The following is a 12,720-nucleotide window of genomic DNA, read 5'->3' as shown; positions in this document are numbered from 1 at the left end:
TCAGACAGCAACGAATGGTGCCACTTGAATGTATTGTACCTTGAACGTGAAGATCAGCTTGGATCTGTATTGGAGTTTTCTTTGGTTCTTTCTTGACCGTTCGAGCAATCCTTCTGTTCAATCTCAGGCCAATTTTCCTCTTGTGACCACGTCCAGAGATGTTGGCTACAGTTCCATGAGCCTTAAACTTAATAATATTGGCAACAGTGGTCACAGGAACATCAAGCTCTTTGGAGATGGTCTTTTAACCTTTACATTGACCATGCTTGGCTATTACCTTTTTTCCTCTTCAGACCACTCTCTAGTTTTCCTTCTGATTTCCATGTTCAATGTGATGCACACAGTGAAACAAAACAGCAGAGTGAGTAATTTTTTCCTTTTAAACTGGCTGCATGAGTGATTATAAGATTGAAAATACCTGTGATACTAATTAAAACACAATAGTCTGCTTAAAGTATCACTACAAATCAATTATTTCTTATTTCTTACAACTTTTAAAGGGTACAGATAATTTTGTCCAGGCCATTTTTGAATGTCTTTGTAGAATAAGCATGAATTCAGTTATTTTCACAACTTTTTTGTTCCACTGCAAACCAAATACAGACATTCATTGATAATAAAATACATTTTAATTACAGCACTGTTCAGGGCAAATAGTGCATTATTTTAATAAAATGCAAGGGTATAAATATTTTCAGCCATGTCTGTATATTTTTGTTTGTATTTATGTATTTATATATTGTTACCTCTGGTATATATATATATATAAATATATACATATATATACACACACACACACACACACACACACACACACACACACACACATATATATATATATATATATATATATATATATATATATATATATATATATATATATATAGCCAGCCAATGGCACTGAAGCATAGGTCAACATTGTTGTAATAACATATTATGATGATTATGATGCCAGATTTAACACAGCACAAGTCGGTGGGTAAATTATCATGTGAGAAACTACAAATTTAAATCCCTGTCATTCGACTGCATCACGTAATATTGCACCATTTGACACTCGTAGCACTGAATAGGTCATACGGGCAGAAGAAGTAGTCAAGGTATGGTAGCCAAGATGTGCTGAACCACAGAGTAAATGTGAAGATTACAGCTTTTCAGCAGATTAGATACATGTCGACAATTAGGCCAGTAGTGTATCCTGATGCCACCAGACAATCAGACACCAGAGAAAACACTGGCTGTGGGTGTTTTGACACCAATAATACACAGCTGGCGTGTGTGTGTTGCCCTTTAGTTCATGTGTTTGGGACACAGGATGAGGGGGTGAAGGGGTGGCCAGAGTCAAATTCTGATCAGTGCCACAAAAGGCTTTGTGCTGGCCCTGTATCATCTACTACTCTACATTTCATCATGTTATCCAAACCCTGCTTGCCTTTTATGTGAGAAAACACATAATCCCAGTGTTATTTAGGTGAATTTAAATGGAGATGACTGCACCTTGCACTGCATTAACTGATGCAAATGATTGATTCAAAAGGCCTTAATAAATCATAACTGAACACAGACCTTCGAGACTGAGCTCCTTTTAGGACAAAATCTTCTTGAATGGTGGAAGGGGGATGCTTTGTCTAATGTGGATCTATTTTGGGGTCATTAATATGAACAAAAAGCTCGAGGATCCCCTGGGGAGCACAATCTATTATTACCTATTATTATGGGACATGTACATGCCATTATACTGAGCGACTGTGCGTTCTCTCGCCGGCGCTAGGATCCAGAGGAATGACCCCCCTTTCCCCCCACCCCACCACCCATCTCTCTCCATCCTTCCTTACGCACTCTCTCTCCCCTCAAGACTGTTTTAAAGTCTCTGGCAGACTTGGGCTCACACGCTACTTCCTGGATGGATGAGGGAATGGAAAGCTTCCAGCGCCTCTCCACCACCACCATCAACACCGACTCTCTCCTCTCTGTGTGCCCGACGAGCGCTGCCTCCACCGCCGCAGCCGCAGGAGCGACGACCCGCTGTGTGGACCATCGCTGCTAGTCTCCTCTAACCCGTTTTTTCCTCGCTGTATACACACGATCCTCCACAACCGCCAGTATCTGAGTGTTATGCTCGTATCCGGGAATATCGGGGGGATTTTGGGACGGAAAGACTCTTTACTGGACCTCTAACTAAATTTATCCGCCCTCCACCTCCACTGTACCCAGTCTCCGTCTGCGCTGCGTCTTCGGCGCTGCTTTTTACGCAGCGAAGGCGTCGCTGATTTGACCGCAAAAGGGAGAAACTCAACAGTTGTTGCTGCTTATTGTTTGCATGTCGACGTGCATATTACTACCATGTGGAGGCTACTGCAATCGTCTTGTTGCTGCTGGTGGATTTTCTCTCTCATTTTGCCTGCCTTCGTGCTCCTCTGGGCCGAGTGTCATCCTGGTAAGTTTCATACCCCTACAAGTCAAACACTGGGCTTTATTGTTGTTCATGTCTATGAAGGTCCATGTGGTTATCGTTATGCCATTGTCATGACGAAACGCATATCTAACAGGCTGATACAATAAAGTCAGGTCCCCTCATTGAATATCCTGTAAGGGTCACTGGCTGGGAATATTCGTGCCGTTTGGCTTGACGCGCTTCCCCGGCACCGGCACGTCGACTGGAAACTGTCTGAGGCGCAAAAAACAGTTAGTGAAAGGATTTTAATGCAGCTGGGTGACCTGTTTGAAGCCCCTCATACCCATTCAAAGCACAACTCTGTCAGGGGAGCGAATTTTCCCCTGCTTTCATCCCTCTGGCGAAACTCAGTCCTGCCTCTTTGGCTTTCCAATTCCACATTATTTCTTTTTGGTATTTTGTTTTTTAATCCTTCAACTAATAAACAGAGAGAAATAAAATATAGAATTGTGTTTAAAGGCATTAAAGGAGCGGTTGGGTAGGTAGTTGGGTCAGGGATATGGGCTGATAAAACGGGAAAGATGTGATGCCGGCGGCGCGTACGCGAAAGCCGTTATCTCACCGCCTGAAGCAAGACAGCAGGGCTATGAAGCCGCTTCACATAGTCAGACACACAACCCGAATATTGCAGTTGAGGCTAAAACCTGTGCTGAGGGGAAAGCAGACCTCATGTCTGTGTTTGGGGTTGTCATGTAGACAACAGAGGTCTACATGTAAAAAGATCTGACTATAGATATCCCTATGGTTGTGTAGCACTGTCTATTCTACATCTGAATTGTGAAACAACGCTGTCCTACATGCTTACATTCTCTAATTGGGATAATCTCCAGCTATTATATAATCGAACTGAACTATTTCCTTCATTAATTTTGTAGAAGGAACCCTCTGCTCTAATTATGGCTAAATCAAAGACCCCTGGGCCCTGGACCCCAGTTTTTTGAAGTCCAAAGCCTCTTGCGTTTAAACCCTCAGGAGCTTATAGCTTAACAGTAACTACTTTTTAGTTTGTACTCTCAGACTGCAAGAAAGAGAAATCTGTTGTATCAATTTGGGACATAAATCCAACAAATCAAATTTGACCTTGACCTGAGTGGCCATTTACATTACATTCCTCCAGCTGCCGAAGGTCCTAGAAATGTCTCTTAGACACTTTCACAGGCTGTCCAACCCTGCAGGAGCTTTACCCATTTAATTCTAGAGTTGCAATGTTCTCCTGTTTATCTTCAGCCACCCATCCAGTCTCAAAATGGATTTATAACAGATGCATATGTGATGATGATTTTCATAAAGGAGCTCCATCTGAGAGCATCTTTGTTCTCTGATATGAATTCATACTAATAGAGTTAGATATTATTCAGAAGGACTGGATGATATGGACAAAATGGTACCTGACCAGTTACCTTTATATTATTGTCATGAGGCATTATTTTAGGCACAACTAATGGTGCTTTCAGAAGATGCATCTGTAATATAATATAGAGTATATAGAGGTATTGACTGTTTGCCTCACTCAGCCAGAGCAGTCAGTAATTTAGCTTGTAAAACCACAAAATGACAAATTTAAAATGTAACTATCCATTTTGATAAGAGAAAATCCCTACACTATCTAACTGTCATCATGTCCTGATTTTGATATTATATTTATCTATCACCTGGCTCTGCTCTCATATGTGTGTAACAGTGGGGTGAACAAATCAAGCTTCACAAATTCAGATTTCTTTGTAGTAATCTGAGGAGTGAATTATTGACTCCACTGGACCTTCCATCACACCGCACTCTTGGCGGATCCAAATCTCAGTCTGAGGAGCCACTATAGTGTTAAAATTCATGGAGCCCTGATAGATATGACATGTCATCACAGGGCCGGTTAGTCGGACAGTATTAGCCCACTTTTCTACTCACCCGGATTAGCTCTTATATGTCTTACGGGTCTTAAGAGATGTCATGTACACACATAGAATAAGAGAGAGTGTCAGAGAGCAAAAGATAATACTGTCTTGTTGACCAGTGAGCAAACTTACAGCTTGAATAAATCCATACTAGTATTCATGCACTGGTATGAACTCACAGACTGACTCTCAGTTTTGGAGATGGAGGGACTCTTGTTAGGCATTCAGGGTTTTTGCGTGTGTGTCGTGTCTTTCCATTTTTCATCTTGCATTCCATCTGATCACAAATCTGGAGAGAAATCAAGTTGAGTGAGCCGAGAAGTGAAAGAGAGCTGTTGTGAGAAATGGATGGCACTGATGGATGGAGGGATGTTTTTGAAGAATAGTGTGTCCCACAGTGTGAGAATTTAGTTGTGATCTACAAAAACATACAGATTGTTTGTATGGTTAAAAAGTCGCGTTGTTGAAAAACAAAATATTCGGAGATGAATAAAAGAAAACGCATGAATACATTTCAGTAAAGACATAATAGTCAGTAATTAATAACAGGCTCATGAGCAGCTAAAACTGTCTGGTTTCACTGTTTATTGAAACAAAATATAATCTGTCCAATAGCTAAATATGATGTTTTTATCAATTTTAAAATAATTTTAAATGACACAATAAAAAATGGGAAAAAATGAAAAACACTGTGACATGGCACACAACAGCATGTCACTTTGTCTTTTGAAAAATTACAAATCTATACAAAATAAAAAATGAGCATCTTTTTGGCTTGGGACAAATCTAATTTGATGAAATATAATTTAAATCTATGCTCAGGGAAAGGATGGACAGATATTGATGGATATTCGGTTGCCAGTTTGTGATGCTTAAACAACATGATGAATGTGTGGGGAAGTGGGCATTGTCACAGAAGGGCAAATCCATGGTTCAGGATGTCGTGCATTGATAATCTCTCTCTCTCTCACTCTCTACTTGACCTCTTTCACTCCTCTCTCTTCCGTTGGCTCGACCGCATGCTGTCATGATACCGGCTTCGAGCGAGCCCAAGGTGGCTGGTTCATGTTGAATGGTTGGCAGATGATGTAGAAACAGAGATGAGTGTGCTTCTCTCCTGCTGGGCATCATCATCCGCAGGCTCTCAGCGCTGCTCTCCTTACCTCCTGCCCGCTCCTCTTTTCTATTAATAAGGCTCTTAGCTGGAGATTGGGATGGAAAAGCACGGGAAAAGGCAAAATCGGCTTTCCATAAAAAATACGTCACCCGTGGGCCACATGCAAATGCGGTTCACTTTGGTGGCTGATGATGTATAATCAACTAAAAAAAAAACAGCATCCAAAGAATTCTTTTTTAGCATTTCTGGAGTGTGGAGTGATGATGACAGTGGAGAGGTTTTAAAAAGATTCATATTTCATGGTGTTGAAAGATCTGCATTCTCTAAAAAAAATTTTTTTACTATATATGCATTTATAAATGATTATTTTTCACATGTATGATGATTCATTTTGCAGTATGTTAAAAATGAATTCATTTATACCTCTTTATTCTGAATATATGATATATATGTGTGTGTGTGTGTGTGTGTGTGTGTGTGTGTGTGTGTGTGTGTGTGTGTGTATAACAAAATAAAATCATCAGGCAGTAAGGTGTGGTTATTTCAACCTGCTTTTTAAAATAATATTCTTATAGTGAGTCAATATTATGAGAAAGACAGAGGACAGATCATTGTATTACAATCATAAAAATGAACCTTGTTTTCATGAAGATTTTGATTAAAACAGAAAAAATAAATAACCAATGTTGTTATTGTTATTATTATTGAGGGATACAATATTAGACAAAACACCTTACAATGGAGATCATTGAAATGGTGTCACAAAACACATTTGTCTCGGATAACAGTGATGCTCTTGCTCAGTATGTGTTAAAGTATGCTGTGTCTGTTTAACCACATCTCTTATTTGTCACATGTATGTCACTTCCTGCTCATGTAGTCTTTTACATGACATTTACATGGCATTGAGGTTTAAATTTTTTTAATTCTGCTTTTGTTTGACCAACCTGTGTGAAATTTGGTAAATGTTCCCTCTCCATTTAAAATTTGCAATGCGGTACGTGTTAAAACAGCTCAAAGAAAGCCAAATAGAAGCTGTCTGAGAAAGACGTCAGTGATTTATCTTATGTCTCGTATATGCACTTTTGTATTTGCCTGCTGATTCATAAAGCATATAGCTCATCTTTGAAGCTGCTCTCTGTGATTTCCTCAGCCGGGAGGCTATGACGGCCACAATTACGGCCTCAGCTCCAACCTGCAGTGTTGGGAGAGCATTGCTAAGCACTTTATCCTCAGAGCTTTCAAAGAGTAGAGTGCATTGTTTATTCTGCAGTCCACCTTAATAATGTCATACCTCATTGCAGAGCAACACCCGTAATGATTCAGCCAAGTGCCATTGGACATACAGGAAGTTTGTGCAGCACTGTCATGTCTGCATGACTGACCTGACTGCTGCTATCACGCCCCCGGTTGCCCACATAATGGCCGGTTTGCAGCCACGCAAACATCTGTTTTTTTTTTTTGGGGGGGGGGGGCTGGAAAGCACTGAACATCACCGCAGGGCATTCGCTAGCTGACACAGGGCATCACTTTTCCTCTTCCGTCTGCGGCGTGCGGTGTCAGCGTCGAGGCATCGCGCCCCTGTCACTGTGCTGCACTTCAGCCCTGGGTTAACCAAACACACAAGAGAGGGAGAAAGAAAGAAAAGAAAGACGACAGAAGAGACGGAGAAAGAAAGATGTTTGGCCTTCAATCTGTCGCTTTCCGCTGTGAAAAATGAATGGGCCCTGTCGCTCCTGGCTGGGAGGAAAAACAGAACAGTCATTGTAATCTCACAACAAGCGCCTGAGCTAGCACATCTTCTCACCCCCACAAACACACACCCCTCCCTCCATCTATCTCTGTCTCTTTCCTCCCTTATATTTTTAATTCACCCTCCTTTTCTCTGCTGTGGGAGTGTGTTAGCACATGAACGTGCACCTTTTCTACCTCTTTTTAAATGCAGGGACAAATGAGACAAGTGGGTTTGTTAACCATTCTAAGCAGGCCTCCGTGTCAACAACCTTTTCTCTGAGCCTTTTTGTTGCAGTGATATGGGGGGAAGGTTGACATTTAGGGAAGGGACTGGATATGCTTCATGGCCCTCGGTTGCCAACATTATCATCATCATCATCTCAGTGCTCACCGAGCTATTATCTGGCCTCCGCTGTGGCCAGGAAAACGCTTGCACGTCGGCTTATGGGTCACTTTATCAGTCAGCGCGGGGCCTGTCTATGCCACCCCGGCTTTCCTTAATAGATTGATTAAAAGATACCATGTCATGTTTGTGTGTATGTAAGATGCAGCAGGAATGGGAGGGGTGGCGTTGGGTAGTTATCCAAGTAGGATGCTGCTTTGGTAGCCGTCGCCTTGTCATTAGGAGGGAGCTGCTTGAGAGAGAGACAGAAGGAGGGAATTGGGAGCTAGATAATTGGAAAAAAAAAGAAAGCATCCTTTCTATTGTGCTATTGATTTTTAGCAGGAAATTTTGCTGTTTTGTTGCACAAAGGGGGAAACTAAAGATAAATAGGTCTGATAATGTTAACAATGGTGATGATGATATTAAGTGCAGAGGCGCTAATGATATCTCAAGAATACAATGAGTGGGGCGAGTTCTGATGAGGCACGAGGCAGAGTGGCAACACAACACTGAGCACTGATATAAAACTCTCCTTTTTCGTGTTCATTGAAGCTTATAGACAATATTAAAACAAGTTTGATTTGGAAAAAGATTTAACTAATGACATGGCTTCAAAAAAAGAACCAAGTTCGACTAAGAAACAAGATTCCAGCAGATGGCACCAAGGTATCATTTCATCCGAGGAAATAGCTATGCTAATCAAGCGAACAATGACAATAGAGATGGAATCTCTGCAAGAATGATAGCCCGCATGATAAAGGATTCCCCTGAAAAAACTCTGGAACCCATACATAGTGAAGCATATGGCAGAGAATGGCAACATCCTTCGATCATTAAAAGAAAAATCGGACAATCATGCTAAAAAATTTGGCACAGTCTTCAACAAGATAGACAACATTCAGGTTAGCTAGTGCAAGAACAAGAAAGATACTAGCTCCTGCCTCGCAGAGGTGACTAAGTTACGGAAGAATTTTAACAACTTGGAGGACAGATCCAGGAGAAACAACGTGCGGCTGGTCAACTGACTGACAGGTGTTGAGGGCGACGATCTGAAACATTATCTTCAGAAGATGCTGCCTAATTAGATCCCATTGTCCAAGAGCTCCCACAGCACTCACTTGGAAATCGATAGAGCACACTGGATTTTTTCGAACACTTTAAGACCACGGACCATGGTTTTCAAGGCTTCTACACTATACTGATTGGTAGTCTATCTTTTAGGGTGCAAGAAAAGCCAAACCTACTCTCCTTGATGGCACCCATCTACAGTTCTTTGCCGACTACAGCCTCGGGACAACGCAGAAACAGCAGGAATATTAGGAGATCTGTGCTAAGCTTGACAGAAGGGGATCAACTTGTTCCTTATATATCTTATATATTTTGAGAGTGAATCATAACGGCAGGAGGATGTCATTTAACTCGACAGAGGAGGCGAAAAAAGCCCTGAAATCATTGGTGTTGGAAGGTATAGAAGAAGACCCTACGCAAAGAGCAGAAGTTCCTCAGGAGGAGATGGAACTGCATTAAGAACTTTGACCAGCCTGTATGTGCAGTCTAATGTCCTTTCTGTGATGTTTTCTTTCTGTTTATTCTCTCATTGGAAAGTCATTCGTTGCACCTTTCTACTTAGTTAAATAAGGGGCCAATTCATTTTTGAGTATTTCAGGGTAGAGTCCTTATACATTGGCTCAGTTAACTTGTTAGTACAAAGTACTTGTTAGTATAAAATGGTAATGAGATATAAGTCTGTCTAGAATATATCTTTTATTTCTAAGGTGATATTCACACCCAAATGTTATACTTTGCAAAGAATGAAGCTATAAAAAAAACAGTAGTAAACAGTAGTAGAAAACAAGTTCAATACAAAATACAAATGCAAAAAGAGTTACATGATTTAGTAAGACGCAGGGCAGAATATATGATCCATATAACCAAACTTAAGTGTTAAGCAGAAGGCAGCAGACTGAGCCATCTTTTGGCACTGGCTCTCAAAACATGGAGTAGTTTCCTCAACAGAGGAAATAAACGAGACATTCAAGAATTACGTTAAAGAACTGTATGCAAGTGGCCCAGTTCCTTCTGAAGATGACTTCACCAATTTTTTCAGTTTTAGATTGGAACTCCCTACATTGTCATTAGAGGACACCAAAACTTTAGACTCTCCTATTACACTGGATGAGCTACTTAAAGCTAGACCTGTGTCTAGACCAGTGTTATATAACGCAAACGTTAGCGGCTGCTTGGCTTGCAGCCCCTGCTTACGTCCTGTGTTTGCTGAACACCATCAGAGAAACAGTGATTCTAACGTGAAACTGCTTTATCCAGTGTTTTTTACTGGTTTAAATCACCGGGTCCGTTTGTTTTGGAGAGGAGGAGACCTCTGCGGATAATTCGGCTCCCAGTAAAAACCTCATGAGTGATGAACACTGAAGTAATCCTAACTGTGAGAAGCTGACTGCTATTATGGTAATGGTGGTTGTTTAACAATGAAGACAAGATATTGTCCAAAGTCTTAGCTAGTAGACTTGAGACAATGGTTGGGAAAATGATTAGCCCAGATCAAATGGGCTTTATCAGGGGACATCTCGCTAGCTTCACTGGCTCTTCACTGGCTCCTACACATACTGAGTGCAACACGTAAAATCCTGCCTGCCCGTGGCCTGCTATTTCTGGACGCTGGAAAGGCATTTGATCATCTTGAATAACCATATCTTTGGAGGATTCTATCAGAAGTTTGGATATTAATTTATCAATTATTATTGTCATTGTACAACTGTACAACAAAATTTAGTGCATCCCTCACACAAGCAGCCGAATTTTCAACAGATCAGCACACACCTACACACACATAAATAAGTATAAAACAAGTATGAATATATATATATATATATATATATATATATATATATGTGTGTGTGTGTGTGTGTGTGTGTGTGTGTGTGTATATATATATATATAATTATATATAATATGAAGTGAACTGATAAAACAGTCTATATATTGCACTTAGTCTCAGAAATATGGCCAGAGTTCAGTTCAGTAGGATAGTATTATTGTACTTAGTCCGAGAGATATTGGATAGTCTTGCACTGAGTTATTTAACAGAGTTCAGTTCTTTTATGGTACTTGGGTAAAAACCTTTCTGAAGTCTGGAAGTGCACATTTTGATAAACTTGTCCCTCCAGAGGGCAGCAGAGTGAAAAGGTAGTTGCCTGGGTAAGATGAGTCCTTGATGATGTTTGTGGCCTGACATAGACATCAGGTTCTGTATATGTCCTCAAGTGAAGGCAGCTGAGTGCTGGTGATTTTCTGTGATTATTTGATGACTCTCTGAAGAGCTTTTTTGTCAGCCACAGTGCAGCTGGCATACCACACCAAGATGCCATAAGTTAGCATGCTTTCAACAGAGCAGAGATAGAAGGACACCAGCAGCTGCTGGCTCAGTACAGTATGGAGAGCTGTGTTGATGACATCTTCTGTTCTGTAGACATCTGTTGGCTCTGTAGGCAAATTGGTCCTGGCCCAGGGTGGGTGGAAGTGAAGATTTAGGACCAGACTCTCAAAGCACTTCATTGCAGTGGGAGTGAGAGCCAAAGGTCTGAAGGCTGCTGATTGCTGTTTTCTTTGGGACAGTCACGATGGTGACAGACTTAAAGCATTTTGGGACAGTGTATTTTGTAACGAAGAGGTTGCTGAACAGCTCCACCAGCTGATCTGCACAGTCTCTGAGTGCGCTACCTGGAATTCCTACTGGACTGGTGACTTTCCTGGGGTTAGACACTTCGGAGCACTCTCTTGACATCTTCTGTGCTAACAGTAAATGCCAGGCTGTTGGTAGCAGTTCTGTCCCAGTCTCTGCCTCATTCACTTCATTCACCTCAAAGCAGGCAAAGAAGTGGTTGAGTTCCTCTGTTAGTGAGCCTCTGCTCCTGGTGTTTGGGTCTTTGCTGCCTTTGCAGATTGTGAGGACCCCCATGCATGCTGGGGATCCCCATCACTGAAATTACCTTCAATTTTCTGCCTGTAGGCTGCCTTTTCCTCCTTGATGGCTCTCTTCAGGTTGGACATGGCAACACTGTATAGTTCATCATTGCCACACCTGAGGGCTGATTTGCAGTCCCTCAGCAGAAGCTTGATGTCCCTAGTCATCCATGGTTTGTTGTTTGGAAAGCATCTCATAAGCTTGTCAACAGTGATGTTATCAACACAGTTCCATATGTCAAACAGTACAGTGGATGTATAGGAAGCCCCCTCAGGCCAAGTCTTTATGGTTCTCACAGAAGGCTTTTTTTTGCTAATGAGAGGTCTGTATGTAGGGGTGAGAAAGAGGGATAGGTGGTCAGACTGGCCAGAGTGCGGGAGGGTGGAGACTCTGTATCCTTCCCTAATGTTGCTGTAGACATGATCCAATATATTTTGACCTCTCATGGGACATGTCACATGTTGGTAGAATTTAGGGAGGACAGTTTTCAGACAGTTTTCCAGGATGTGTTCATGGTGATAGTTCCTGATGGACACCACGTCAGGGAGAGCAAAGCTGCTGCATCATCTTGCCTTTAACATGGAATGGGGCACCCAGCAAGGGGACCCTCTGTCTCCTTTAATATATCTTTAATATATCCATCGAACTGCTTGCACAATAAATTAGAAAATGCCTTTAGATTTCCCCCATTACAATAGGTGCAACATCACACTCATTATCACTCTATACGGATGACACATTGCTTTATATGGCAGATGTTCAAAAAACCCTTTGTTTTAAAAACACTTGAGCACTTTGGATATCTTTCAGGATACAAGGTTAGTCTGTGAAAATCAGCACTGATGCTGATTAATATAGACAATGTAAGGTGTCTCTCCCTCCTCAGATTAATGTTACAAATGAGGTCCTTTACTTGGGTATTGAAGTTAGTACTTCTCTATCATCTATAGCTAAAATTACTCTTTAAAGCCATACTATGCAGGAGTGTTTGTAAACACACAGCATTCAAAGTTGGCCCCTCCTCCCCGGCTCAGAGAGAGAGAGAGAGATTGAAGAGAGTGAGCATTGCTGGTGAGAATGTGAATCAGATAAAACGTTATTTTCTGATTGTTTCACAGCGGTTACATTCTAAAGTACTAATAAACACACCCACGCCTC

At 41.4% G+C, this 12,720-nt stretch overlaps 1 protein-coding gene across 1 annotated transcript in view; it reads left to right on the top strand.

Moving 5' to 3' along the window:
* Nucleotides 1-1,913: 1,913 nt before the first annotated feature.
* ptprga (protein tyrosine phosphatase receptor type Ga) overlaps nucleotides 1,914-12,720 on the top strand; it is a 483,716-nt gene continuing 472,909 nt past the window's right edge. The window contains exon 1 of the mRNA XM_067588517.1: nucleotides 1,914-2,437. Within this exon, the coding sequence (XP_067444618.1) occupies nucleotides 2,344-2,437 (94 nt within the window). The 5' untranslated portion in view covers nucleotides 1,914-2,343. The remainder of the gene's footprint in view (nucleotides 2,438-12,720) is intronic.

This window comes from Thunnus thynnus, chromosome 4 (genome assembly GCF_963924715.1).
Source record: "Thunnus thynnus chromosome 4, fThuThy2.1, whole genome shotgun sequence".
Classification (NCBI taxonomy): domain Eukaryota; kingdom Metazoa; phylum Chordata; class Actinopteri; order Scombriformes; family Scombridae; genus Thunnus; species Thunnus thynnus.
The sequence above is the reverse complement of the archived record's forward strand: the minus strand, read 5'-3'. Positions and strand labels throughout refer to the sequence as shown.